The sequence below is a fragment of the Lagenorhynchus albirostris genome, chromosome 11 (genome assembly GCF_949774975.1).
Source record: "Lagenorhynchus albirostris chromosome 11, mLagAlb1.1, whole genome shotgun sequence".
Classification (NCBI taxonomy): Eukaryota; Metazoa; Chordata; class Mammalia; order Artiodactyla; family Delphinidae; genus Lagenorhynchus; species Lagenorhynchus albirostris.
Genome location: NC_083105.1, coordinates 88,921,975 through 88,949,785, shown reverse-complemented (window position 1 = coordinate 88,949,785; position 27,811 = coordinate 88,921,975). Strand labels below are relative to the sequence as shown.

The window sequence follows — 27,811 nt, the reverse complement described above, 5'->3', positions numbered from 1 at the left end:
TGGTTAAATGAGACGGAATATGTAAAGGGCCTAGGGCTGTAATTAATTCAGTGTCATTTATTTTCCCATTTTTCATGTGTAAAATGTGGGAAGAATACTTTATTGAGAATAATCAGTATTGTAGTACTGGCATTACTAGAGACTGCCTGCAGGATATTTGGCAAATCGTTTCATTTCTCTGAGCTGTAGATTGACTCTTTTTTTAAAGTGAGGGTTTTGGACTAAACAGTATAAAGAAATTTGGAGCTCAGATGTGATAAATCTGCTGTAGATTTGGCAAGTGCTCTAATGGAAGTAAGAAGATAAATATATGTATCATATCGTGAATCACATTCTTTTCCGTTCTCCAGCTTCTGTGTTTGTAACTCCTAGTCATGATCAGGTCTTACCTTGAACATTTTCTCAGGCAGACTGTCCCCAATTCTTTGTTAGGCTCATTGCCGCACTCAAGTTCTGCATTGGCCCTATCACAATTTGAGTAAGTATTTACTGTTCTTCTCTCTTGCTGGAATGTGTGCTCCCTGAGATTAGGAACCTATTCTGTATATATGCTGTGTGTGTGTGTGTGTGTGTGTGTGTGTGTGTGTGTGTCTGTGTCTGTGTCTGTGTGTGTTTCCTATCCTTTAGACAAACACAGAATATTGCAGGTGTGTCTTTGCTCCATCCAGGATCTCAAAGATACTTTAGGTTCTTCTGAGTTCAAAAATCACCGTAATTCTAATTCATATTTATGGCGTTGCATTGAAATATCCATTTGTGTTTGTTTGTCTTCTCCAGGCTATAACATTTTTAAGATTAAAATCAGGTCCTATTTATACTTCCAGCACTTACCTGTAGCGCACTCACCTGTTACACTCTGTATATTCAGTAACTCTGTAATTGGTTGAATTCAGCTGAATGTGGATGTACCTGATACATATTTCTTCTTTCTCACTGTTACTAGTGTGGCTGCATGAAACAAGGAGTTGAACCATTCTATGCCTTATTTCTTCCCCCAGTTCTTTTAAGCAGCATATGTGAAAACAGTATTTGAAAAAAGTTGTGGTTATTTTGAATAATTTTAAAAAAGCAGGATTCCCCAACTTATATTTTGTTTCTCAAGAAAAATATGTATTTACACCCTGTTTTAGAAGAAAACCCACTGTTGATTGTCTGGTTTGCTTAAGAATCTGAGACTTGAGCTTATTGAAAGGAGTCGGTGAAGTTCATCCACAGGACCAGTGAGGTGAGGAAGCACGCACAGACTGTCTCGTCTACAGTCACACAGCTCCTGGAGAATGTTGGCAGTCCTGGCTCTAGACGCGGTCTTAGCTACTACACTTACATTGCCTATAGGACTGTTGTAACAGCCTTGACCAGGGAAGTTTAATTAAAATATCAGTAGTTTACATTAGCGGCTGTTTTAATTTTCATCCTGTCCCTTTAGCAAAGAATAACTTAGGTGCTTGAGTTCATTTACATTTCTGGGCTTTATTCTCATTTGTAATTATATAGTTAGACTTTGTAACCTGGATTCCTCTTAAGACTATGAAATACGGAAGTTAATTTTTTTAAGTATTATAGTTATTCAGTCTTTAGGGGAATAGAGAGTCTTTATTGACATTTTATTTCTTTAATTTTGACACTTTTCAAAGCCCTTGACTTGTTTTCTGGTTTTCATTTGTATTTTGAGTTTCTAGAAAGATAAAGTGTTATCAATTAGAGAAAACACAGATTTCAGAAGGGTATTAGTATTTCTTAGTAAATACACTTACTAGTTCATTTCTAAACTATAAAATTTTTGTCATTACAAAATTATGAATATATAAATACTTGTTAAAGTACTGAGGGTGGGATTAATGAGCAATAGCCTTTCTAGTGATTTACATTCCTGTTGGCAGTCATTTGAACTTGTCTTCTGAGGTGTTGAACTCTACTGTAGTTATTCTTGTCAGATATGGGTACACTGAAATGATCCGATAAAATCATTTTTATGATTTAACACTAACTTAAAAAAACACGAAATGAATATGTGATTGCTTCTGTATAAAATGGGTATTGTTTTTCATAGCAGATTTTTTAATATACCATCATTGTGTATAGACGTTTTTCTGGAAACCTTTTTAAGACGGTAAAAGGTAACTCCTGATAGTGTAGTTTTACTGAAGTAGAATGTTTCTAGTATTACAATCTTTTTGAAGATAATTGCTTGCTGATCTCTTAAGCTGGATGAAAAATGTGGGTGGAGTAATCTTAAAGGGCATAGACTAGAGATGAGAAACAAATTGAAAATAATGTGCGCAGTGCATAGTGGTGATAGAAGAATGTAACGTACTTGTTTTCCATGAACTATATTTCATCATTGTTGCATAAAGTCCCTTTTGGCCAATTTGGTGAATACTGCTGGGTCTTGGGGAAAAATCTTTTGTCTTTATTCAGAGAAATAATTGTAGGGATAGAGAGTAGTCTTTTTCTTGATTAGAAAAATCCATTTAGCTTTTTAAATTACAGTGATAATAGCTTATAATTACAGTAACAATAGTAATAATAATATCTTGGTGTTGGCTAATGATTTTTACTGTGCCTCCAATTAATTTTAATGATTATCTCAGTGTGACAAAGCCATATATTTTACTTGCCTTAAAAAGCCTACTTAAATTTGTCACTGAAAACTATATGAGCATTTACTGTGTGCAAGGCACTAGCTGGGTTTAGGAGTTTACTCTGAGTAAGAGGTTTATAGGTGACTCACAGTACAGATCAACCAGATCATAAAGAAGCAGAATTCCTTCCACCTTAGGTGGGTAGGAAAGACCTTAGGCAAGTTTGACCTGAGCATATATATAGCACATACAATAAACTGGGCACTTATCTTTCCTTTTTTTTCCCCTAATTGTTTCTGAGTTTAAAGCTCTGAAAGCCTATAGCACCACAGCAGTTTGAAAGACCAAACCAGGCAGCCTTACAGAAATCAGATGTGGTCTAAATTCCTTAATCCCAGTTAAGACCAATCTCATAACTTACTCTTTGTTTTTGATAAATAAAAACTAAAGTGTCCCCTCATTGTTCCTGGAGTATTCTGGAGCTGGGTTTTACACTGACATTGTTTGTCTCATAATCTGGTTCAGTGGCCTAAGTTCTAAATTTGGAACAAGTTCTACCTGAGAATAGTGTTGCTTTGTATGACTGACCTTGAATTAATTTTTTTCATGGAGCTAATTGACTTGTAGAAATCAAATTTAATAGTTTATCTTGTAAAACCATCCGACTCATCTGTTCAAATGAGTCACATTACACGTAATGCTAAATATCTTTTGTGTGTGTGTGTGTGTGTGTGTGTGCTGTAGATGTACAAAAGCAAAGGAACACCTTCTTGTGTGTGCACACCAGATGAAACCGTCACGTTATCTTGATATGTAATATAGGCAGCATTTCAGTATTTCTTAAATCAGTAATTTACTCATTTTTCTTTTGTATAAATGTGGCAAATAGATTGTTTGGCATTAATGTTTTGTACTTGTGTGACTGGGCAAGTCACATAATTTTTGTGTTTTTGTCCCTTTTATCTGCTCAGTCTCTTTTATCTGTAAGATGAGGCTACTAATACTTGAGTATTAGTAAATAATGAGTGATTACCTCATTTGGTTGCTGTAAGCGTTACATGAGTTAATTCACATCAGGCATTGTTCCGGTTATTATGACTGCGTGGCAATCGACTCCCAACATTTAGTAGTTTAAAACATTATTTTGCTTACAAATCTACAGTCCGAGCAGGGCTTGGCAGCTTGGAGCAGTGTAAAGTCTGGGGACTGCAGTCACCAGAAAGCTCGCTTGCTCACGAAGCTGTCACGTGTGTGGTGCCTGAGCTGAGAAGACTCAAACAGCTGGGAGCTAGAACAGCTGGGGCTCCTGGCATCTCTCTCTAGCTCTGTGTACTTTCTTCACAGGATCTTTTTAGCACAGTGGCTTCAGGGGAGCCAGATTTCTTTATAGGGTAAGTAAGTAGTTCAGGGCTCCCAAGCTGTATGTCCCAGGAGAGACAGGCCGAGCTGTATTGCCTTTGATGACCTAGCTGTGGAAGTTCTGGCAGTGTCACTTCTGCAAGAGTTTTAGGACTGCTCAGATTCAAGGGGAGGTAGTATAGATCCCTCACTTCTTGATGCCAAGCTGTAAGAAGAGGATGTGGGAAGCTGTGTGTATGGGGGTGGCTGTCTTTGGAAAATACAGTCTGACACAAGCGCAAAGAACAATGCAGGGCATATAGCAAACAGTACTTGTTAGCTGTTGTGATAAAGAATGGGAAGTCAGATTTAAAAACAGCACCTTACTTTTGTGATACAAATTTTGATATAGTAAGTTACATAATCCCTTTTTTCCTTAAGATAAAGTCATAAGATGTAACAGGCAGGCAGTTCATAGTTTTCTTGAAGTATCTGTTTCTTCTTTTAACGGATTCAGTTTTAGCCTTTAATTCCTTTGTCAATGCCTAGAATAAGGAGCAGGGCACAAAACCATGGTCTCTTCCAACAAAAGGAGGCGAGGACTGGTACGGATAATTGAAATAGAGAGTTCACTCAAAGTTGTATCATATCAGGCATACAACTTCAGATTTCTCAGAAATAGAGGATTGCCACTGGTTGACCAGCAACCGGCACAATTTGACATCAGGAAGGGCTTAACATCTCCACAAAATGCCTTAGTCTGCCTATGATAGAATATGGTCTTTGTTTTAATTAATTGAATTAATTAGATTCAGTTTTTTGAATTAAAAAATATAGGATTGTCTTACATGTTTTGTACTGTTCTGGATTTTAATAATTTTGATTACAGGTATGGGAGAGACACAGAGTAATCTTTCTAGTATTGAGTGGCAGTTTTATTATAGATGAAAGGAACATCACCTTTTAACCAAATAATAGCTTACCTTGTTACATAATTAGATAAGGAAACCCGTGTGTGTGGTTATGTTTACCTACAATTTGATAAGTATTTTGAAAACTATATAGTATACTTGTATCTATCCAAAGTTTATTACCAGTTACAAAATAAAGCTAAGTTTATAACGCTTGACCCTGTTAAGTGTTCCTTACTTAGACCAGTAGAATTTTTGTCTCCCTGTACCTCGTTGCACTTTCTTCAGTCCATATGGGGAACCATTCTTAAAAAGTTAGAATGAGAGAATGTTTATTTTATAATAATTCAGATACAGTCTATGAACTGAAGGCTTCCTAAAGATTATGTGTTTTTCACTGATAGAACAAAAATAAAACAGCCTTGGGGAATTCCCTGGCGGTCCCGTGGTTAGAGTTCCTTGCTTCCATTGCAGGGGGCACAGGTTCGATCCCTGGTTGGGGAACTAAGATCCTGCATGCCGCGTGGTGCAGCCAAAACAAAACAAAACAGAAACAGCCTCGATCCTTTAGAGATTAAGGGGATTCTTTTGTGGAACTTCAATCAGTAACTTCCAGATCCTGAAGAGAGTTTCTAGATGCCTCGATCATTCTGTTTTCCTACTACATTTTTAAAGCTTATGGCACTTAATCTGTACATAATAGAGCTCAGTGGTTTCTAACCTTTTAATATAAAAGTTAGTAGTTTGACAATTTCGAGGTCTGTTGTTATGAATTTTTATGTGGAACCCCAATGCATAAGATATATTAAAATGATATTTTATGAGTATTTTTTTTTGTAAGTTCAGAAAGTTAACAATTTATCAGGTCAATCAGAATAGGAAGTTTTTTTGAGATGAACTTAAATTTCATGTGAGGTTTGTGGATGATACAAGTTTATGTCAGTATTAGCATCCAGTTTTTTTCTTACTCTATTTTGGCTGCTTAATCTTGAAGATGTGACTTGTGGACATGGGCAGCTTGTCTGTAGTCTCCATATACACTTTAATTCTCCTGACCAAGAGCTATGAAAGGGGATTACCAGTATGGAAACCGTGTTTGGAATACGCCATTACTTAATGGTTGGTCTTAATTGTCTTTACTTCATATCACAAATGCAACAGTGACCAGAATCTTTTTTTTTTTTAATACAGCAGGTTCTTATTAGTTATCTATTTTATAAATATTAGTGTATGTATATATGTCAGTCCCAAAGTGACTAGAATCTTAAAGTCAAGCAATAAAACTCTTAATATCGTTTCATGTCAGCTGTTTGATTTGTTACCAGCTACCGGGCTAGTCCCCTAGCAGAAGAGAGCATTCAGCAAGTAACTGTGAGTCTTTTTGGAAGGCATTTAATTGGATAAAGCATAAGATATGGGATTTGCAGACCTAATTTTTATATGAATGGACAAGTGGAGGCCTAAGTTAGGGTTGGAGAAGCACCAGTGCAGAGCTGCAGCTTTGCTAATTAGTGACATATTTATAGGAAATTCTGAAATTCTTATATTTTAGTTTTTTGACGACAAGAGTAAATTATATTTGATTTCACATTATACGCTTGTATCCCCTTCAGGTCCCTGTCCTCAATCCTCCTTTAAAGGTACACATTCAGTAGCCTAGAAAGAGAAGGACTCAAAGTTACCAAGGAAAATTCATATTCCAAATGAGTTTCCTCACAGATAACTGAAAAGTAGATTGCAGATAAGGCTGCCCCTACCCGTTTCACCTCAAACTGAATTTCAAATTCAACAGTTAACCTTAGAATAAGATAAAAATATTCCAGGTCAGAAACATACTCTTTCCAGTCTATTTCAGAGAGACCTTTAAGCCTTGCTTTAAATATAGTCTAGATCAGTGGTTCTCAAACATTTTGCTTGTAAGGACACCTTTGCTTTCTTAAGTATTGAGGAATACGAACTATATCTCAGTAAAGCTGTTAAAAAAGTTACTGAAGGGCTTTCCTGGTGGCGCAGTGGATAAGAATCTGCCTGCTAATGCAGGGGACACGGGTTCAAGCCCTGGTCCGGGAAGATCCCACATGCCGCAGAGCAACTAAGCCTCTGCGCCACAACTACTGAAGCCCACACGCCTAGAACCTGTGCTCCACAACAAGAGAAGCCACCGCAATGAGAAGACCGTGCACTGCAACGAAGAGCAGCCCCCGCTCACCGCAACTAGAGAAAGCCCACGCGCAGCAACAAAGACCCAACGCAGCCAAAAATAAAATAAATAAATTTATTAAAAAAAAAAGTTACTGAAGAAACCATAGAGCTTGTTTATGGACGTTACATTTATCACTGTTACAGGATCAAAATTCAAAACTGAGAACATTAAAAACATTTAATCTAAAAATAAATCAATTATATGTAACAGGAAGTTTGGTTTTCGTTTTTTTTTTGGCTGCGTTGTGTCTTCGTTGCTGTGTGCCGGCTTTCTAGTTGCGGTGAGCGTGGACTACTCTTCGTTGTGATGCGCAGGCTTCAGTAGTTACAGTGTGCGGGCTCAGCAGTTGTGGCTCACGAGCTTTAGAACTCAGGCTCAGTAGTTGTGGAGCATGGGCTTAGTTGCTCCATGGCATGTGGGATCTTCCAGGACCAGGGATCGAACCCATGTCCCCTGCATTGGCAGGCGGATTCTTAACCACTGTGCCACCAGGGAAGTCCCAGGAAGTTTTTTTAAATGCAAAATAACTTTTTCAGTTAAAAAAAACATAGAAGAGTGACATTGTTTTATATTTAATGTTTGGCTTAACAACTAGTTTCTCATACTTGCTTCTGCATTCAGCCTGGTGCAATGAATTGATTTGGTTGAGCCATATGAAGAAAATCTGGCCTCATGCAGATATTTAGTTGGAAAAGGAAGGAGTATTTTAATATACTTTTTAAGATAATTGTGTGGCTATTTGATAATATACCAAAACTTGACAAGTGATAGTTTTTTTAAGATTATTTGCAGTGTGGAATCTGAAGCCATGTCAGCAAACTTTTTTACTGCTACATCAAGACTGTGGTCTCTTCCTTCTCTATCATAACATAGCATCCATGTTTTGCTTCCTCTGCTCCTGTATCTTGTCATTTAGCAAGCTGATCTTGTCAGTGTTGATAGCCCTATTGACAGTGGTCACGTCCACCAAACATATGTTTTGCTTGGAAGTAATTTGAGTTATCAGAAAAGGGCTATTCTTGTATGTATGTGTGAACTGGCCCTTGAATTCTCAAGGGAAACCATTTTCATAAAATCCATGTAGTTACTCTAGACGTTAGGGTCTGCTCTGCCAGATAGTTTCTTAACAAGGCCCATGGAAAAGAGGAAAAAGGGAACGTTGTTATGTTAAAAATGTCTTACATCCTTCCCTAAATATTGCGTAGGAATCTCTAACAATGTGTGTGTGGTTTTCTGTTTTTTTTAAACTTACAGATTTTCTGTCATCGTGTGTGTGTGTGTGTGTGTGTATGTGTACGTGTACGTGCACACACGTGGTTGCTTTAGCTTACTATTCTACAATATGAGACAATTCCTTAGATAGTCTGGTCAGTTTCAGTTGGGTAATAATAATAAAGAGATCTTTTAGAGTCTTGCTACTTAAAATGTTGTAGCAGCAGCATCAACAAGTAGGCTCTTGCTAAAAATACAGTATGTCAAGTCTTACCCCCAAACCACCGGATCAGAATCTGTGATTAATAAGATCACAGATGTTCATACACATATTAGTTTGAACAGCACTGCTTTAAATTATTGAAACTATCTGAATAGAGTGAGTGCTTTTTCTGGCTTAGGTTTTCTTAAAAATACCAGGCTGCTTTTGTTCACATTTTACAGAATCAGTAAGTTCATTGGGAAGGAGAACTAACTGAATGAACAATCTTAATATATGCTTGAACCTAGACACAAGGTCAGGTGGAATGTCACCTTTTAGTTCTGAGCATCTTGTTATCCTACTATTATAGGAAGAAGGACTTTCTATGAAATCTTTATCTATCTCCGGGCCCTGTCAAAAATCAGAAATTGCTTGTAACTCGTCTCCTGTGCTCTCCTGCATCAGGACTGTTGCCTTTATCAGTCTTAAGACTGGAGAGAACCACTGATTCCGGCATGGATCTGGGGCCAAAAGGTAGCCTGGAGGTTTAGGATTAGACAGTTTCTAGAAGTTGGAGGAGTCAAGAAGGGATCATAAGGCAGGACTCCAGTTTGCCCTGCTGGGCTCTGGGAGGCTCTGTGGGGATGCTGCCCAATTGTGAAGTGTCTCTTGCGTCTTCCAGGATAGGGTACCTGCCCTTTATCTCCTCTGCCATTGCATTTGCAGCTTGTTGCCAATGGTGGACAAAGTTCATGTCCTTTAACACCTGCATTATGTTCTCCTTTTATGAGGATCCATATCCACATGAAGTACTATTTTTCAAGTGAGTAATGCTGCATGTAGACAGTATTGCACTTAAAATTGTTAATATTTTGTTTACCTTTGGAGTTAATTAGTATGGTTTACGAAAGTATGAACTTTACAGTTGAAGTGTTTTAGAATATATGAAGCAAGTGATAAGGAAAATAGGTAACCATTTCGCAGATAAAGGCCTCATGAGACTTGAAATTTCTAGTGCTCAAGTAAAAACTTGTGTTTCAGTATATACCGTACTTACAGTTTATTCCTGCAAAAACAAACAGTATATAAGTAGATTTTCAGGTATTCAAGAATTGATTCACATTGGAGAGTTTTCTTGAGATTACAGAGTTTTAGAATGAAGTTTTAAAGTTGCAATTTAGAATCTATGTATTGACTGGTAGATAGTTAGCCAGATGGACTTAAATATGTGAATATCCTTCAAAGGGAAATCTGAGACATTTTTCACATCTGAAACATCCTACAAAAACATTTTCGTTATCTTTGTAAAATGGGTGCATTTGATGTTAGACACAAGTCATTATTAAGCTTATTTAAAAAGTTCAGTTTAATTCTTGGGTGTGAACAAATAAGGTTGTAGTGGTTACAGGTGAATGTTCTTGTTTTTAGAAGGCATGTGCTGAAATAATTGTGGTTGAAGTATTATGTTTGCAACCTGCAGATGATTGAGAAAAACAAATTATAGCAATATAGCAAACAGGACAGGGACTTTCCTGGTGGTCCGGTGGTTAACACTCTGCACTTCCAATGCAGCGGGTGAGGGTTCGATCCCTGGTTGGGGAGCTAAGATCCCGCATGCCACGCAGCATGGCCAAAAAACCCCCAAAAATGAAAAAACAAAAAACAACACAAAGTGTTAATTGTTGAGTTCAGATTTAATTATTTTTATTAAGATATAGTTGATGGTACAATATTATATACATTTTCAGGTGTACAGCATAGTGATTCACAACTTTTAAAGGTTATATTCCATTTACTAGTTATTATAAAATATTGGCAATATTCCCTGTGTTGTTGTTGTTTATCCTAGCTTATTTATGTTATGTATAGTAGTTGGCACCTCGTAATCCCCTGCCCCTGTCTCGCTCCTCTCCACTTCCTGCCTCTCTACTGGTAACCACTAGCTTGTTGTCTGTATCTGAGTTCAGGTTTAGATATATTTTTCTGTGTTTTTGAAATTTTCTATAATAAAAGCTTGGGGGTAGGGGGGAAGCATACCCCTTAAAAGTTAGTATCAGTTTTATAATTTACTGGTACTTAAATTACAAGCAGTTATATAGCTTTTAATGGATTTAGTCTGAAGCATTCTTACTGTTGGTCCTTCTGTGATTGATGCCATGTCCATGTAATTTCTCTATGGAGAAGATATTGAAAAAAGAATTAGAAAATGAATTGCTTTTAAGATGAAGGCAAAGTATTACATTTTATTATGATGTGAAATTTTGAACATTCAAAATTACTCTATTACTTTTATTACTAATGTAATAATTTTTTAGTAAATAAAAGAATTACTAACATGTAATACTTCGTTTAGTAAATAAAAAGTTAAAGGGATTGATTGGCATTTTCAGTCTTTTTGGTGCAAAGGAGTTTAAAAAAAAAGAGGGCCAGGAAAGTACTTCTTATTTATTTAGACTTGGGTAAAATCAGAGAAACTTTTATTGCACTCAGATTTCTCTTTTCTGCCTATTATTAAGAAGGGAAAATACAGCAAAATTTCCCAACTTCTTTGAGATGGAAAGAGGTAGGATGTGATAGCAGTTGTATTCTCAGATTAGTAAATAGAAGAAAAGATTTCAGATCAACAAGTGATTTGCAGAACTGTAAAGATAACCTTTTTATTCTGAATTATTTGCAGTTGGAATCTATTACTTTATCATGCCTCTTAGAACTGTGGAAGGGATGAAATGTGAAGAGCTGTGTGTGTGTGTGTGTGTGTGTGTGTGTGGGTGTGGGTGTGGGTGTGGGTGTGGGTGTGGGTGTGGGTGTGGTGTGGTTTATTTTCTGTAGGATATGGTGTTGGGGACTTCATGTCTGCCAAAAGTTGCTCAAATTATCCCGCATCTGGTTTTGAGGAACTAGCTTTTCTTACCTTGATTTGCACTTTATTGCAAATAATATTTATTTGAAATTTAGTTTCAGAGAATAATTATTTGAAACTAAATAATTTTAAAGCAGTGTTGTTTTCTAATGGAAAATATGGTTAGTATGCTTTATGGGGCAGAATGTCAAGTGGTAATCTTAATTATTTATAAGATCATATTCATGTTAGTGAATTTCTAGGAATAACACAGCCTTTTTTCTTCTTTTGTAGCATAAGCAGTACTATAATGGATGTAGACAGCACAATTTCCAGTGGGCGTTCAACTCCAGCAATGATGAATGGACAAGGAAGCACTACTTCTTCAAGCAAAAATATTGCCTATAATTGTTGTTGGGACCAGTGCCAGGCTTCCTTCAACTCTAGTCCAGATCTGGCAGATCACATCCGTTCCATACATGTAGATGGTCAGCGAGGAGGGGTTGGTTTTGTCATTTCTTTTTTTCACTCCCTGTTTTCATTAGTTTTATTAATTTATAATTGCTAGTTAGGCTTTTTTTTTTTTCAAAGTAATTTGGGATTGCTTTTACACAGGGTTTATTTTTTTCAAATGTTTTTTTTTCCCCTTTTATTTACTTCCCACATATTCGATGGAATCAAATTAAATAGAACATATTATGTGTTTTATTTTAATTTGCTCTTAGGTATATTACTTTGAAGAAATTAGACTTTCTACAATACAGTGGGAGTATTGTAAATGAATACTATGTATTTCAAGCTTCTGATGTTTTGAGTTGAGGACATTTAGGAATTGGCACTGTTTGGGATTTCTGTTGTTAGAGTGGTCTTTAGTTATCCCTGATGCTGAAATTAACTAGAGAAACTATTGGTACCAGGATTAGTATAAACAGTCCTGTTAAATGGCAATCTGTACTCATTATTTGTGATAATTGATCATCTTTCCCAAGTCTTGTCAGAGCTGGCTTAGTATTGACCTGTATTCTTTCAGGAATCCATTTAGTTGTGTCAGTTCATATACTTTTTATTGATTAGTAAATAAAGAGCTAAAGCAGATTAGGTGAGGCACAGTGTAATGGACCAAAATATTTATAAAATTAATAATATTATAATTTTTTTCAACTTCATCTAGGTTTATGTCTTGGTTAACCATACTTAGTATGTTTTCCAGAAATTAATGTCACATTGTAAGTACAGATAATTTATTAGGCCACACATTGCCTGTCAGTGTGCCATCACTTTTGAGATATACTGATACTAAAATGGTTAAAATCTTCTTGGTTTAAATAAGTGGGTAACTGTTTCCATGGTGGTATTGATATTTAGATTGTATTACTGATCTTTTTTTTTTTAAACACGCAACCGTAACAGGCACTCCTCACGTTTTTACCAATGGTGTTGCATTTGAAATTTCTTTTAAGAGATATTTGCTGTTATCACAATATGTTATAATGTTTCAGCAATCTTTTAGTTACTTGATAAGTAAACATTTGTCATATTATTAGATTTAACGTATATGGGGTCTGGGTAGACACCAAAGCGTGTATTAACGAACTGTGCCCATCATATGGTATTTTCACTGCGTAACCCACCCAGCTCAGTGGTTAAGCTCCGTTGGTAACAGTCTTTATTTCCCCCATATATATATATCTCAGATTTTTAGTGAAACTGTCTTAACCAAGTTGGTTTCTTGGTCATTACAGAGTTGCCTTTTGTGAGCCAGTGCTTGTTGTCACTTGGTATATATCACTAAGGTAGTCTTTTGAACCATGGCATGATGCTTTTTAGTCACTTGACTTCGCAACTGCATATAGGATCCCAAGCTATGTAGGCGATCTCTTAGGAGGTATGGGAGAATTTCACATTTCTAAGTCTTGATCCTACAAGTTGAGTTGGCACACAGCCTTTAGGAGAATGTTTTCTGCCTTTTACAGATTTGAAGAAAAAATGGAGTTAACAGTCTGAATGTATCATGTAATCGCTGCACCTGCGCGTGTCTTACTGATATTACAGAGCTAGGCATGAAGTTGTGGTGTTTCTACAGTAACTATAAACTTGCTGAAATGGAAACCCCCTCCCCCATGTCATTTCTTGAATGCTTATTCATAAAATTACTTTATTACAAATAATAAGATTTTCTGGCTAATTTTAAGAGTAATGCTATTGACTTCAGAAAGATGTCCTGATCTTTGAAGGACATTAGTTGCTAAACTACAAACGTAAAGAATCAGCTTAATGAAGAAAATAGTTTCCATTTATTTCTACATATCAGTCTTTGATATCTAGACTTAAGCTTTCAGAATGAAAGTGTGAATGAGAATTTGAAAACTTGATACTGCTAGATAAAGACAGGAAATCTTGATCTAGTTTGTGCTTTAAAATAGAATAGTTGTGTCTACGGCCGTACCACCCTGAACGCGCCCGATCTCATCTACAATAGAGTAGTTGTTGGTTGAAACATTTTTTTTTAAAACGACCTCTTGGAAGGGAAATTAAAAAGAAATCATTTTAATTGTTTTTAAATGTACAGTTCAGTGGCATTAAGTACATCACATTGTTGTGCAGTCATCAGTACTGTCATTCTCTGGAACTTTTTCATTATCCCAAACTGAAATCTGTACCTATTAGACAATAACTCCCTAATCGTCTCTTCCGCTAACCCCTGGTAACCACTATTCTATTTTCTGTCTCTATAAAATTGACTATTCTAGATACCTCATGTATAGTGGAAAACAGCTGATTTTGATGACATTTTTAAAGAATTTTTATTTCTCTTCTTTCTACTCCAAGTGTTAAACTGTCATAATAGAACAGAAACAAATGAGTAAATTATTGGTAATTCTGCAGGATTTTATGTTTCTAATTACTGAAAGATGACAGTTTTTCTGGAGCAGTAAGTTAGTAAGATCTAAATACTATATTAATTCCTGTTCTTTTTCTCATCCCACTCTAATCTTTGCCCTGGGAAAAACAAAACTCATATAACAGCTTAGAAACTTCTTTACTTTCCAGTAAGCTGTTTGTGTTGCCATGTCATGTGGACTTTATATTTGAAGGATGAAATCAGGTGGAGTTTAGGTTTTCCTGACCCTTTCAAAGTGGGTGGATACTTAATTCTACATTAAAGGAACTTACCATTTAAACACCTTTTATGAATATACCTTTTTAAAAAAGAATCATGAGAGTACTTTCTTGTATTTAAAAAATAAAAACAGGGACTTCCCTGGTGGCGCAGTGGTTAAGAATCTGGCTGCCAGTGTAGGAGACACAGGTTCGAGCCCCGGTCCGGGAAGATCCCACATCCCGGGGAGCAACTAAGCCTGTGTGCCACAACTACTGAGCCCATGTGCCTAGAGCCCGTGCTCTGCAACAGGAGAAGCCACAGCAATGAGAAGCCTGCGCACCGCAACGAAGAGTAGCCCCTGCTCACCGCAATTAGAGAAAGCCCGCACGCAGCAATGAAGACCCAACACAGCCAAACATAAATAAATAAATTTATTAAAAAAAAAAATAAAAAGCAAGAAAAATTTAACCTTTTTTGTTAAGTAAAATAGAATTGTGTTCTTCGGCTCGTACTTCTGTGCATGACTGGATTTCAGGAACGAGGCTGAGCTGTTTTACTAATCAAATTTCAAACCCCTGTGTCCTCTTAATATACACGTAAGTCTTGGTAGGCAGGGAACTTAATCTTGTAGGATTTCAGTGGTTCCGTAAGATCCATTAGTGTTCTGTTTTTTTTCTGTCTTAACTGTTTCTTACTTTAAAAGCAGTTGCCAGAAAGAAATCTGTTTGTTTCTTGTTGCAGGGGTGATTTTACATGTGTCATTTTATTAAGTTCACTTTTGTATATGTTCTTTGGTGTGTTTGAGGGAAGAGGGCCAGAGGGAGATTTTGAGGAGGGGCGATAATAGGATATTATTATTCAAAGACTCAAATGAGTTACCTCTATGTTATTTAAAATGATATTTTTAGACTCTCATGGTTAAATCCGAATGCTGCTAGGAAGTGGAATCAATCTTAGGAGGTTACTTTGTGTTTTGATTGCCAATCTGGTATCTCCTGAACACAACATGAAGTTGGTCATATCTTTTGCAAGAAATGAGAAATATTTTATTCTTGTATTTGGACAGTTTATCGAATATTTTGTCCTCTGTTTATTAAATACCTTTTAACAGAGGAAATTGAAAATGTTAGCACATTTAATGTGGCTAAAAATTATGGGATACAAAATTATAGCCTTCATTTTAGACAGATCTTGAAAGAGCAGACTGATTTGAGACAAAATAAATATCAAAGACATTTGCTTCCCTTTTACATGTTCACATTTTGTGAAAAACTGAGCTAGTTTTTTCCTAAGAGCTTAAAGGAACCATGAGATCATCCATTCAAACCCCTTCCTGACTTTAGATTGTGTCTCTCTTCTTTAATATAAAATCTTTTTGTATCATTTTACTGCAGAAGGAATCTAATTAGTAAAAGTAGGCTTTCTTTCGCTCCCTTTGAGCATGTAAATTATGCTGCTTACTGGCTCTGTATTTGAGTATATCTGACTGATCTCACTTTACTAATAGTAATGGAATTTTCCTTATGCATGCTTGTTAGACTTTTACAGGTTGCATTGTATTACTTTGCAGTGGGTTTTACAGTTTACCTAAAGAAAATTTTGTCTACATTCATTTAAAAAGTAGCTTTTAATTCTGGTAACTTTAGGAATAATTTTATAAACATGTATTAGGGTCAGGAATTTTAAGTACCAAGGAGGAAATGTTATGACTTACAATATCTGCTTAACTAAAAGAAACCAGCAAATCTGTTGTAGAATCGAGATGTGCGCTAACATTCTTTAAGCGTATCAAACAGCAGCAGCAGTGTTGTCTTGTAAAATGATTTTGAGTAAAAATTGATCTCAGTTACTTTAGACTGTTTTTCTAGACTTATAAAAAATTTTATTTTACACTTACTGTTTAATGATTGTTTCCTCAGTCCTGTGTGTAGCTTTGTTCTGTTCTATATGCAGTACATTATAATCTTCAGAGTGTGGCTCTATCTATAATTGTTATAACCTTAGAAAAGAACAGAGCCTATATATGGTTTTTGAAGGTAGCGGTTACAGTAGATTCGTACTTCTTTTACTGATGATGGGGAGCAGTTTTCAGTGTTCAGTTTGATAAAAGCAGAATCGGTCAAAAAATTGATACCTCAATGGTAGGAAAAAGATTATGTTGTTAGTTGTTAACCCAGTCACACTCGGTTGCCTGAACCCAAGAATGTGGATCTATTATGATGATAGAAGTATCTCATGACATTGCTTTTGCAGCTATATTAATTGTAACATTCTATATTAGATTTTGCTTCATAAGCAAGATAATTGGAAATCATTTTTAATAAGTAGAACAATATAAACATAAGTAGTGTTAGTATACATTTGAGAATAGGAAATCAAGAGCAGAAAGACTGTAATTGGATAATTTGTTTACTCATTCTTTGAATGAGTGTCCACCAATTGACTGTTTTGATTTATTTTCATTGTTTCTTTATACCTTAATATATTTCTGATATTTACAATTAATACATGCTTGTTCCCTCATGCAGTAAATACAAAAAATGTAAATAATGGTCCATGGTTCTAGTTCCTAGGGCTATATTGTTAATATTTTGTATATTTCCTTCTGAATGGCACTTTGGGATTGGTGTATCAATTCCTTATTGAGGGAATGGACAGCAGCCTTAATGGGGAAGGGTTAAAACTATGCCTCTCATTCTGGAAGTTCAGGAAGTTTATCTACAGTAAGCATTTTGATTGACTTGTACAATAAATGTCTCTGTGAATTGAAGACTTCCAACATGTTTATTTGAATTTACAAGGAATAAAAGTCCTTGTTGAAATAAGTGATGAAAACAATTATGGCTCTTCTTTTAACAGGTATTTGTTTGCTTATGGAAAGGTTGTAAAGTATATAACACTCCGTCAACCAGTCAGAGTTGGTTACAGAGGCATATGCTGACACACAGTGGAGACAAACCTTTTAAGGTAAGTAAGCGTATGTGAGTTTTTTCTTCACTTCAAGTTAACACGTTTTTTAATGGGCATACTTTTGCCGTTCTAAAAGTTTTTTAAAGAACCATTTGTTTTAACATTCCCATAGATGCATGGAATTTATAAAATAGATGAAGGTAAAGATAATTTAATCTAATTTTTAAAAATTTGAAGACCAGAAAAAAGTCACTGTGAAGGTAGGGTCTTGAAAACAGCTAGTGTGCAGATCAGTGACTTGAATGTATGTCTTTAAAATTGCTTGGTTGTGGTTAATACCTCGTGCTCTAATTATATTTTCTCACTGTCATAGGTTTGAACCTTTTTATTAGCAAACAGTACTGATTATTATATGAAAAAATGAAATTGTAGAACATGAAGGGATTTGATTCTTTTCACTCAGTTTTGAGGTCATGCTACTGAGCTCAGTCATAAATTACCGAGTCAAATAGATGTATTTGGGGAAATCTGTACAAAGAGCAATTTTCTGTAAAGACCATTTTTCCTTTTATCCTCCTTAAAAGTTAAAATATTTTGGTTTGTAATTATGGAAAGTGTATACCATAGAGGTTAAAAGTTTGTATTTAAAGAAGTTTCATAAGTTAACACAGTATCTGCTGGTATATAAATACTGTGCCAGAAACTTCCCTTGGGTTTCGTTAGAGAAGGAGATTATTCTTGTAGAGTTATTTTTTTAAAAATTACTTAATTTTTTTGGAAAAGACAATCATTAACAATTTAAAAAATTATAAAGAAAAAATTTAATTGAGAAATCTTGCTCCCTTTCTTGTTCCTTATTTTCGCTCCCCCGAATATATAACCATTGTTCTTAGTAGTGAATTCTTTATGAAACTACAAGCAGATACATATATAAGATCATTCTCCTTCCTTTTACACAAAATCTAATAAACTATATACTATCTGTATCTTATTTTTTAAAAGCTTTTTATTTTAGCAGTTTTAGATTTATAGAAATATTACAAAGATTGCAGAGTTACTGTATGTCCTATACCAAATTTCCCGTTATTAACATTTTTATTGTATGTATGTGTACCTTGCTTTTGTAACATACTTTCTAGTAGAGATCTTTTCATATCTGTTCATAGACAATATTCTCTTTTTAAACAGTTTTACAGTATTCCATTTTGTTGCTGTAGCAGTTTATTTAAGCAAACTTGTATAGATACTTGGGTTGTTTTTAGTCTTTTCCTGTTGCAAATAGTACTGCAGTGATAAATCTTTGAACATATGTCATCTTGTACATGTGTAATTGTATATGTAGGAGAAATTCCCAAAATAATGTGAGTGGTTGGATCAAAGGCTATATAAGCATTGGTAATTTTGATAAATACTGCCAAACTGCCCTCTCTAGGGGTTGTGTCCTCATCAGCAATGTTAGAGTGTCTGCCTTCTTCACAGCTTTGCTAAGAGGGTGTTGTCAAAACTTTTGTGTTTTTGCCCATCTAATAGATGAGAAATTGCATCCTGATGTAGTTTTTTATTTTTATTTTTTTGGCCGCGCCTCATAGCTTTCAGGATCTTAGTTCCCTGATCAGGGATCAAAACCCAGGCCCATGCAGTGGAAGTGCCAGGTCCTAACCACTGGACCGTTAGGGAATTCGCTCCCCTGATGTAGTTTTGCTTTTCCTTTATTATTGATGAAGTAGGGCATCTTTTCATATGTTTAACCATTTGGATTTCTTTTCTTTTTAAAATAGTCTCATGGAGCCTTCTGTTGGCATGTGGGTCCTATAATGTTAACCCCCTAGTCTTCCCTATAGTCATACTACAGATCCTGGCCCTGAAGTACGTGACCTGGGACAGTTTTTTGAACTTCCCATCTAACACATAACTGGTAATAATAGTTACCTCATAGAGTTGTATAGTATATAGCTAGTAAATGTAAGAGATTATTGTTGTTAAAGTAAAAGAATCATTTCATTTCTCGTTTTATTTCCATATATTTTTCTTTAAGGCAGCAATTCTGTTGCTGGTTGATTATGATGTTCAGGTTAATTTCACAGCTTGTACAAATGGATTCCCCCCCCCAGATCTCTTTTTAGAAACTAGAGAAGATTCCCATTGGAGAGGGGGGAAGAAAATGTCTTTAAAAGGCAGAAGTTAAGGAGTGTGATTTAATGAGGCATTGTTCTATAAATCATAGGAACCATTTGAATCAAAAAAACATTTTTTGATGTCTGTAGTACATGGCAACGTGCTAGGCATTTGGGAAGCAAGGTGAGTAGGAAAGGCAGGCCTCTGCCCATCAGGGAACTTACATCTTTAGGTTTATACAGATATAAGTAGATTTAAGTAGTGAAATGTCACTATAGGTCACTATAGTGACCTTCAAAAGGTTCTCTGGAAACATGAATTAGTGATGAATGGGGCTGGAAAACAGTAGTAGGAGGTGAGTGGGATTTGGCTATAGAGAGGAGGTGATGAGGTGATGATGCTTGAGGCAAGTCCCTTTGAAAAAAATTTTTTTAGTTGTAACATGATATAATGCACAATAAAGTATTTAAAGTACACTTAAGTGTTCAGCACTTTACAGGTTTGTTTCATATGTTTGTATGCACCTGTGTAACTACCATTCTGATGAAGAATATTTTCAGTAAAAATACTCAGTGTCCCTTCCCAGTCTATCCCCCTCCATCCTCTACTCCTTCCCCCAGGCCATGTTACGATTTCTATCATCCTGGCTTAGTTGTATGAACTTTTGTGTCTGGCTTTTTTTCACTCAACAAAATAGCGGTGAGATTTGTCCTTGTAGGTATCAGTCATTAAAAAAAACTGCTGTGTAGCATTCCAGTGTCCAATAAACCATAGTTTATCCATTCTTCTGCTCATGGTTTTCTAGTCTTTGGCTGTTATTAATCAAGCTGTCCTAAACACACTGTCTACATGTCTTCTGATGGCACACATGTACTCATTTCATTTCTCTTCGTTGTATCGTTAGGAGTGGAATTACTGGGTCATAGAATATGGCATATTTAGCTTTAGCAACTACAAACTCTTTTTCAGATTGGTCATATCACTTTACATTACCACCAGCAGTGAATGAGAGTTTTAGTTGCTCTGTAGTTTGGTATTTGCCATCTTGTTAATTTTAGCCATTCTGGTGTCTGTATAGGGGTATCCCATTGTGGCTTTAATTTGTATTTCCCTGGTGAGTAATGATATGTTGCACACATTTTCATGGGCTTTTGGCTATTTGAATTTCCTTTTTTGGATGAAGTGCCTATTCAAGCCCTTCTCTATTATTTTATTGAATGATTTGTCTTTTATTATTATATAAAGTTTTGTATATATTTTGGATACAAGTCCTTTGTCAGATATGTATATTGTAAATGCCTTCTTCCAGTCTGTCTTTGGTTATCCTTCTCACCTTTCCTAATGAGATCTTTTGAAGAACAGTTTTTAGTTTTAATGAAATCTAATTTATCACTTTTATGGTTAGTGCTTCTTACATTCTATTTAAAAATTCTTTGCCAACCCTCAGTATATGAAGATGAGGAGGATCGTAACAGAGCTAAGAGTTTTGTCTCATGGTAATAGGGAGGTCATTTCAGAAGAGTGTGTGTGTGTGTGTGTGTGTGTGTGTGTGTGTGTGTGTGTGTGTGTGTGTGTGTAATATAATTTACAGGGGCTTCCCTCGTGGCGCAGTGGTTGAGAGTCCTCCTGCCGATACAGGGGACACGGGTTCGTGCCCCAGTCCGGGAAGATCCCACATGCCGTGGAGCGGCTGGGCCTGTGAGCCATGGCCGCTGGGCCCGTGAGCCATGGCCGCTGAGCCTGCGCGTCCGGAGCCTGTGCTCCGCGACGGGAGAGACCACAGCAGTGAGAGGCTCGCGTACCGCAAAAAAAATAAAAATAAAAATTTACATATCATAAAACTTACCAAGTGTATAATTAAGTAGTTTTTAGTGTATTCACAGGTTTGTGCAACTCACCACTAATTACAGAAATATGTACTTTTGAAAGAAAGAAAAGGAAGCATAAAAGAATGAGTGGACTATTTAGGGAATCACATGTAGTTTCATATATTTAGCGATACTATATGGTGGCAATTTGAAAATATGTAAAAAAAATTTCTGACTAGTGAGCTTGGACTCTCTAGAAATTAAGTATAAAAGTAATTGGTTGCAAAATGTTTTCTTTGCATTACTGTTCTTATCTCTTATTACCTTTTAGTCTGGAATCCGATTATTATAAGGAGTTTGCATTGTATTTTTTGTCTTTTATTTTTACCATAGGCTTCAAGCACTTGCCAGAGAGTTCAGTTGTGTTCATATCTTAAACAGCATCGGTGTGGCTGCTTTGTGGTTGGATGGTTTGTGTGTGGGATAATTGATAGAATCATCTTGAAGAGAAATTTTTTAAAATGCACACTGTCTTTACTGAAAACATTTAAAGTTGTTAATTCTTTAGAATGAAGCCTGAATAAATAAAAGGGATGGAGGGATAGGGAAAGGAAGGGCTAGTATAGTGCCTAGTGTTGCCTGGCTACGACAGACGTTGGGAGTTCACAGCCAGCAAAGCTTTTCCTTAGTTCCTAGTAGACTCGCTCTTCTTCCTCCACTCTGTCACATGGAAATAAGTGTGTTATAAAGGTTATGCTTGCTTCATGTTAGAAAATTTGACATTGACAAGCTTAAATAAGAAGGTAGTGGAACTATAATCTAACTATCTATGATATTTGACTTCTTAACATATATGTACAAAGTAAAGAAATAAATGGGATCATTTTGCACCTACGTGTATTGTACCTTTTTTTTTTTTGGGGGGGGGTCATGTTGCTTCACTTGCTGTATCTTAGTTTCTGGACCAGGAATTCCCTAGCCTACCATTTTAGTTTTGTATTGGACATCATTTCATGTCAGTAAATTAACTTTTTAGTGGTTGTGTGATCTTTCTATGTAATAGTTTACCATATTTTATTTAATCATTCCTTGATGGATTTTGTTGGTCCAGTTTTCCACAATATAATCAGTTAACACATTTTTATAAACTACTTTTGTGAGCTAATATAAATTCCTAGAAGCTATTTTGTTCAGTCAAAGGGTATATGTCTAGGCTTGCTTTTGAAAGGTATTATTCCCCCTACAGAAAAACGTACCAATTTGTATTCTAACCAGCAGTGTATAATATAGTGCCTGTTTCTCAACAACCTTGAGGCTTGTTATTCTATCTTTACCAATCTGCCGGTATATGGTAACACATTTCTACTTATATACAGTGCAGACACATACAGTGTAAATACAGTATAAATACTTTTCTATGTATTCACATCATTTTTCCTCTGTATTAATTATTTTGTATTTTTAGAATGGAAATCCTTTTTGAGCTCATTATTCTTTTTTATAAAGTAGGAAAAAATTTCCCTCCTGTGATAGGAATTAAATATTTTCCCCATTTTGACCTTTTTCTTGACTTTTTATGGTACTTTTTCTAAAACACAGATTTTTTAAACTTTTAATTTTGAAAAATTTCAACTTGCAGAAAAGATACAAGAACTCCCATATATTTCTCTCTCACACATGTATGGGTAAAGAACTCCTGTATACCCTTCAGCCAGATTCACCAGTTAACATTTTGCCACATTTTCTTTCTCTGTATCTTTCCATCCAGCAGTACATCATCCATCTCTCCATCTGTCTCCCTCCCCCCATCTCTCTCTCTTCTTTCCTCCCTTTTTTCCTACATACACACACACGCACACGCGTGCACACTATTTTGGGGGAACCATTTAAGAGGAGCCGTATCCCTAGATACTTCAGTGTGTGTTATTTCCTAAGAGCAAGGACGTTCATTTACATAACCTTAGTACAGTTACCAAGTTCCAGAAATTTAACATTGATGCCATCAGCTATTCAGATTTCACTAATTGTCCCAATAATGTCCTTCATAGCCGTTTTTCTCCCCCCTTGGTTTAGAATCCAGTTGAGGATCATGCATTACATTTAGTTTTCATGACTCCTTAAAACTTACAGTTTCCTCAGCCTGTCTTTATCTTTTATAGCACTAATATTTTTGAAAAGTATAAACATTTTATTTTGTAGTATGTTGCCCACTTGGGGGTTGTTTGATGTGATCAGATTCAGTTTATGCATTTTTGGTGAAAATAGAATAAAATTGTCACAGTATCACTTCAGGGGACACTTGATGAGAGTTTGTTCCATCATGGATGAAATTACCTAGCATCACTTGGTTAAGGTGGAATTTGCCAGGTTCTCTACCATAAACTTATTTGTCCCTTTACAATTAATGATTAATTTTTGGAGAGATACTTTGAACTATATGAATATATTGTTCCCCATTAGAACTAGTTTTAGTATCCATTAATGTTTCTTGCCTGAATCATTTATTACTATGAGGGTTACAAAATGAGTTTTTTTCTCTCTTACCATCTAAGTTTATAAGTTGACATTCTACTTTCAGCGCTTTCTACTCTTTATTCTATCAGTCAGTCAATCATCTGTCTACAGAATGACTCATGTATTATGTTATTCTTTTTTTTTAAATAAATTTATTTAATTTTTGGCTGCATTGGGTCTTTGTTGCTGCACGTGGGTTTTCCCTAGTTGCGACGAGCGGGGGCTACTCTTCGTTGCAGTGCGCAGGCTTCTCATTGTGGTGGCTTCTCTACTTGCAGAGCATGGGCTCTAGGCACACGGGCTTCAGTAGTTGTGGCACGAGGGCTCAGTAGTTGTGGCTTGCAGGCTCTAGAGTGCAAGCTTACTAGTTGTGGCGCACGGACTTAGTTGCTCCGCGGCATGTGGGATCTTCCCGGACCAGGGCTCGAACATGTGTCCCCTGCACTGGCAGGTGGATTCTTAACCACTGCGCCACCAGGGAAGCTGTATGTTATTCTTTGGCTTATCATACATGACTATCATTTTGATGCTCATCTAATACAGATTTTTATATATTTATCAGTTTTTGCTCATGTGGCTTCTGGAGCAACTGTCTAAAGATTCAGATGGTAAAAGTCCATTGGAGTGTTGGTAATGGCAAAGGGTAGAAACTGCAAGTCTGTAAGACCTAATTGAGTTGACATGGGAAATAAATGAAAGTCATGGATGTGTCATTTATGTTTAAGTTACATTTGATGTTTCTTAAACTTGTTGTTTTGTGCTTGAGAAGAAGTTAATGTCATATGAAAATAATTGATCATGTCAGCTCGTTATGAAATTTTAGTTTTGTAAAATCAAACATACTCCTAAAATGTAAATATAGTTTTTTCTTTTAATAATGTTTATCTTTTATAATTAAAGTGCAAAGATTATTCCTAGATAAGCACCTTCTGCCCCAGCCTCTCCCCATATTCTCTTTGTCTTGTGTATACACCCTTGCTTTGTATGTGCATTTAGAGTTTGTGTGAAGGGGAGTTGCTGCTGCCATTTTGTTTAACGTAGTGAAACCTTTTATTATTAAAGGTTTGGAAAACATTACATGTGTTTATAGGACTAGGATTTTGGAATTCTTTCAACTATTCTCTGGTCTTCTTTTTTTTAAGTGTGATTTTGATTTTTCTTAGTCATTTGGTATTAAGCTTTATCATGGCTAATTGGCTTCAACTCACCATGCTCAGAAATATTTTACTTAACTGAAGAAAATAAAAATTAGTCATACATAGCATGTTTCGTGATCGTTTTGATTTCCTTTTTTGCCAGTGTGGCAGTGGCTTGTCTGGACAAATTTGTATAGTATGTTAGAAATTACATAGTTGAACTTTTCAGATAGGCTCCATAGTTTTTTTTTTCTTCCTACATGTTTCTCCCCTACTCTAGTATTTCTGTTTACTTTGAACACAGTACTTGTCGTCACTTAGTTGTCATGGGTTAATGAATTTATTGTAAGTTTTCCTCAGCAGCTAGTCTCCAGCAGCTCAACATGATTGGCTTCGTTCATAATAGTGACACATCTGAGTGACTTCTTATTGTGATAGAGTATTGCTTGAAAAACTCAGATTTTCTTTCAGACCTTATACATGAAATAGACAGTCTTTTTAGGTGTTTTGGAATCAAGAACGTAGCCTAAATTGTCGATGAAGAAAAAAGAAATTTTATCAAACCAGACTTAAACTATCATATCTTTATTCCTGTGGGTGGCTTACAGTTGTGCACACAGGCAAATTCTGGTAATTTTTACAGGACATAGTGATGCTAATAATACATCATTCACTGCGATGGGTGATGCAATAATTTCCTTCTTCAGTTCCTTTGTAACCTGTTTTATAATGTTAGTTGATACTGATAATTTAAAAAATCTTCTGCTTTTTCCCCCCAGCATTTTTGAGGTATAATTGACAAATAAAATTGTAAGATACTTAAAGTATACGTCGTGATGATTTGATACGCATTAGTCAATTGTGAAAGTATTCCCTCCATCTAGTTAATTAATACATCCATCACCTCACAGATATATGTATAAAATACATTTTAAAATTATATATATATTTATTATGTATCTTTTTAAATTATATATGTGTGTATATATATATATATTTTTGTGAGACTCTTTTGCTTTTCAACAGACATTCTCTGTAATAACACAAAGCTTAAAGCACCCTGTTCTAGCTTTAATTCTCTGTGTGTATGTCTCTGTGTGTCTGTGTATTTGAAGCTCTCATGTTCCCTAGCCTCGGCAGACAGTTTTTAGCAGGCTCCCACTGACCAAAGATGGTACAGTTTGAGTAAAATAAGGAAAATAGAAAAAAAAAAAAATAAGGAAAATAGCTGCAGTGAACATGATGATACTGAAAAACAAAAGGTGATTCCTCTCCCCTCCAGAAATGAAAAACCGATTGGTCACTGTTGAGAATGGTAGGGATCTCATTATTTGGAAATCTGGTAATAATCAAGAGGTAGTTCTTTTTTTTACTATATGAGCTGTGCCACTTGGTATTCAAATTCTGGTGCCTGAGTTGCACCCATGACCAATTAAATTAGAATCTCTGGGATGTGCTGCCTGTCATTGCTATATTTAAAGAAATCTTTCTGGTGATTTGGGTGTGTACCCAGGCTTAAGAACTTCTGTTTACAAGATATTTCTCTTATGGGGGGACCTGTAAGAGAAATACCACTTATTATAACACTAGGTGAACTTTGTTAGTTATAAAAGCTGATAACTAAGCAATATTTCTCTGGTAAATGAGGTTACCAATTCAGTGCTCGTTGAAAGGAGGGAAAAAGGTACAGGGGAAGAAAGATGTATGCTGTGTTTACTATGTGCATGTTGCATATGGGATCTTGTTTTTACTCTTTCTTCTCTGGGCCTCCTTGATATCACACTTGCCTGTTGTTCATCCCCACCCAGACTCAGTGGCTGCTTCTTCCCAGTCTGCTTTGCTGACCTCTGTTCTGCCTCACTTCTAAATGTTGGAGAGTGCTGTCAAAAATTCTCACCCTAGGGCTTCCCTGGTGGCAGCAGTGGTTGAGAGTCCGCCTGCCGATGCAGGGGACAGGCTCAGCGGCCATGGCTCACGGGCCCAGCCGCTCCACGGCATGTGGGATCTTCCCGGACCGGGGCACAAACCCGTGTCCCCTGCATCGGCAGGCGGACTCTCAACCACTGCGCCACTAGGGAAGCCCCATAGTCCTTTGGTTTTAAATACTGTGTATATTCTGATTACTCCCAGATTACCTCTAGCCCTGACTTTCCCTCTTGGATTCCAGAATAGAATATTCAGCTTGGATGTCTAATAGGGCATTTTGAACTTAACATGTACAAAATCTTGGTTTTCCATTTCAAACATGGTTCTGTTTTAGACTCAGTAAATACTAAGATCTTCCATCCAGTTACCCTGACTTTAAGAGCCCTGAAATAGTCTTGATTCTTCTCTTAACTTTTCCTATACCGCCCCACCGCCCCATGCATTAGCAAATCCTATCGATTTGCTTGCCTCTCAGGGTATTTTGAATATTATTACTACTTCTCACTCTGTTATTCCCAGTTCTTCTAAGGTTCACTTAGTTATTACTATTTGAAATCCTTGATAACTCCTCTCTAAATTAAAATCTATTTCTTAGCATGATGCATAATATCATATCTGATACTTACCTGCTTCTCTACTCTCATTCAATCCCTTACTTTACCTTCATAGGAAATTGTGTTCCAGCCATACTATATTACTTGTAGATCTCAAATGGGTCACATTTTGCCCTCATTGTGGTTTTGTATAGGCTGTGCTTTCTACCTGAGAATCTTAAAAGCTTTTTGTTTTGGAAAGATTTTAGAATTACAGAAAGGTTGCAAAGATGGTACAGAGGGTACCAATGTACCTTCACCCAGTTTTTTTCCCCCGATCTTATCATCTCACATTCTGTGGTACATTTGTCAAAACTAGGAAACCAGCGTTTCTACCTGGAATTTTTGTTTTCCTTTAGATTACCTGCTAATAAATACTACCATATCTTCTGTGAAACTGGTGTTTTCTGCTCTATGTT

The 27,811-nt window shown here is 36.1% G+C and overlaps 1 protein-coding gene across 4 annotated transcripts in view; it reads left to right on the top strand.

Moving 5' to 3' along the window:
- AEBP2 (AE binding protein 2) overlaps positions 1 to 27,811 on the top strand; it is a 72,424-nt gene that overhangs the window by 9,356 nt on the left and 35,257 nt on the right. For all 4 annotated transcript variants that reach the window (XM_060166757.1, XM_060166761.1, XM_060166760.1 and 1 more), the window contains exons 2-3: positions 11,582 to 11,789; positions 17,250 to 17,357. In XM_060166757.1, coding sequence (XP_060022740.1) covers positions 11,582 to 11,789; positions 17,250 to 17,357 — 316 coding nt within the window. The remainder of the gene's footprint in view (positions 1 to 11,581; positions 11,790 to 17,249; positions 17,358 to 27,811) is intronic.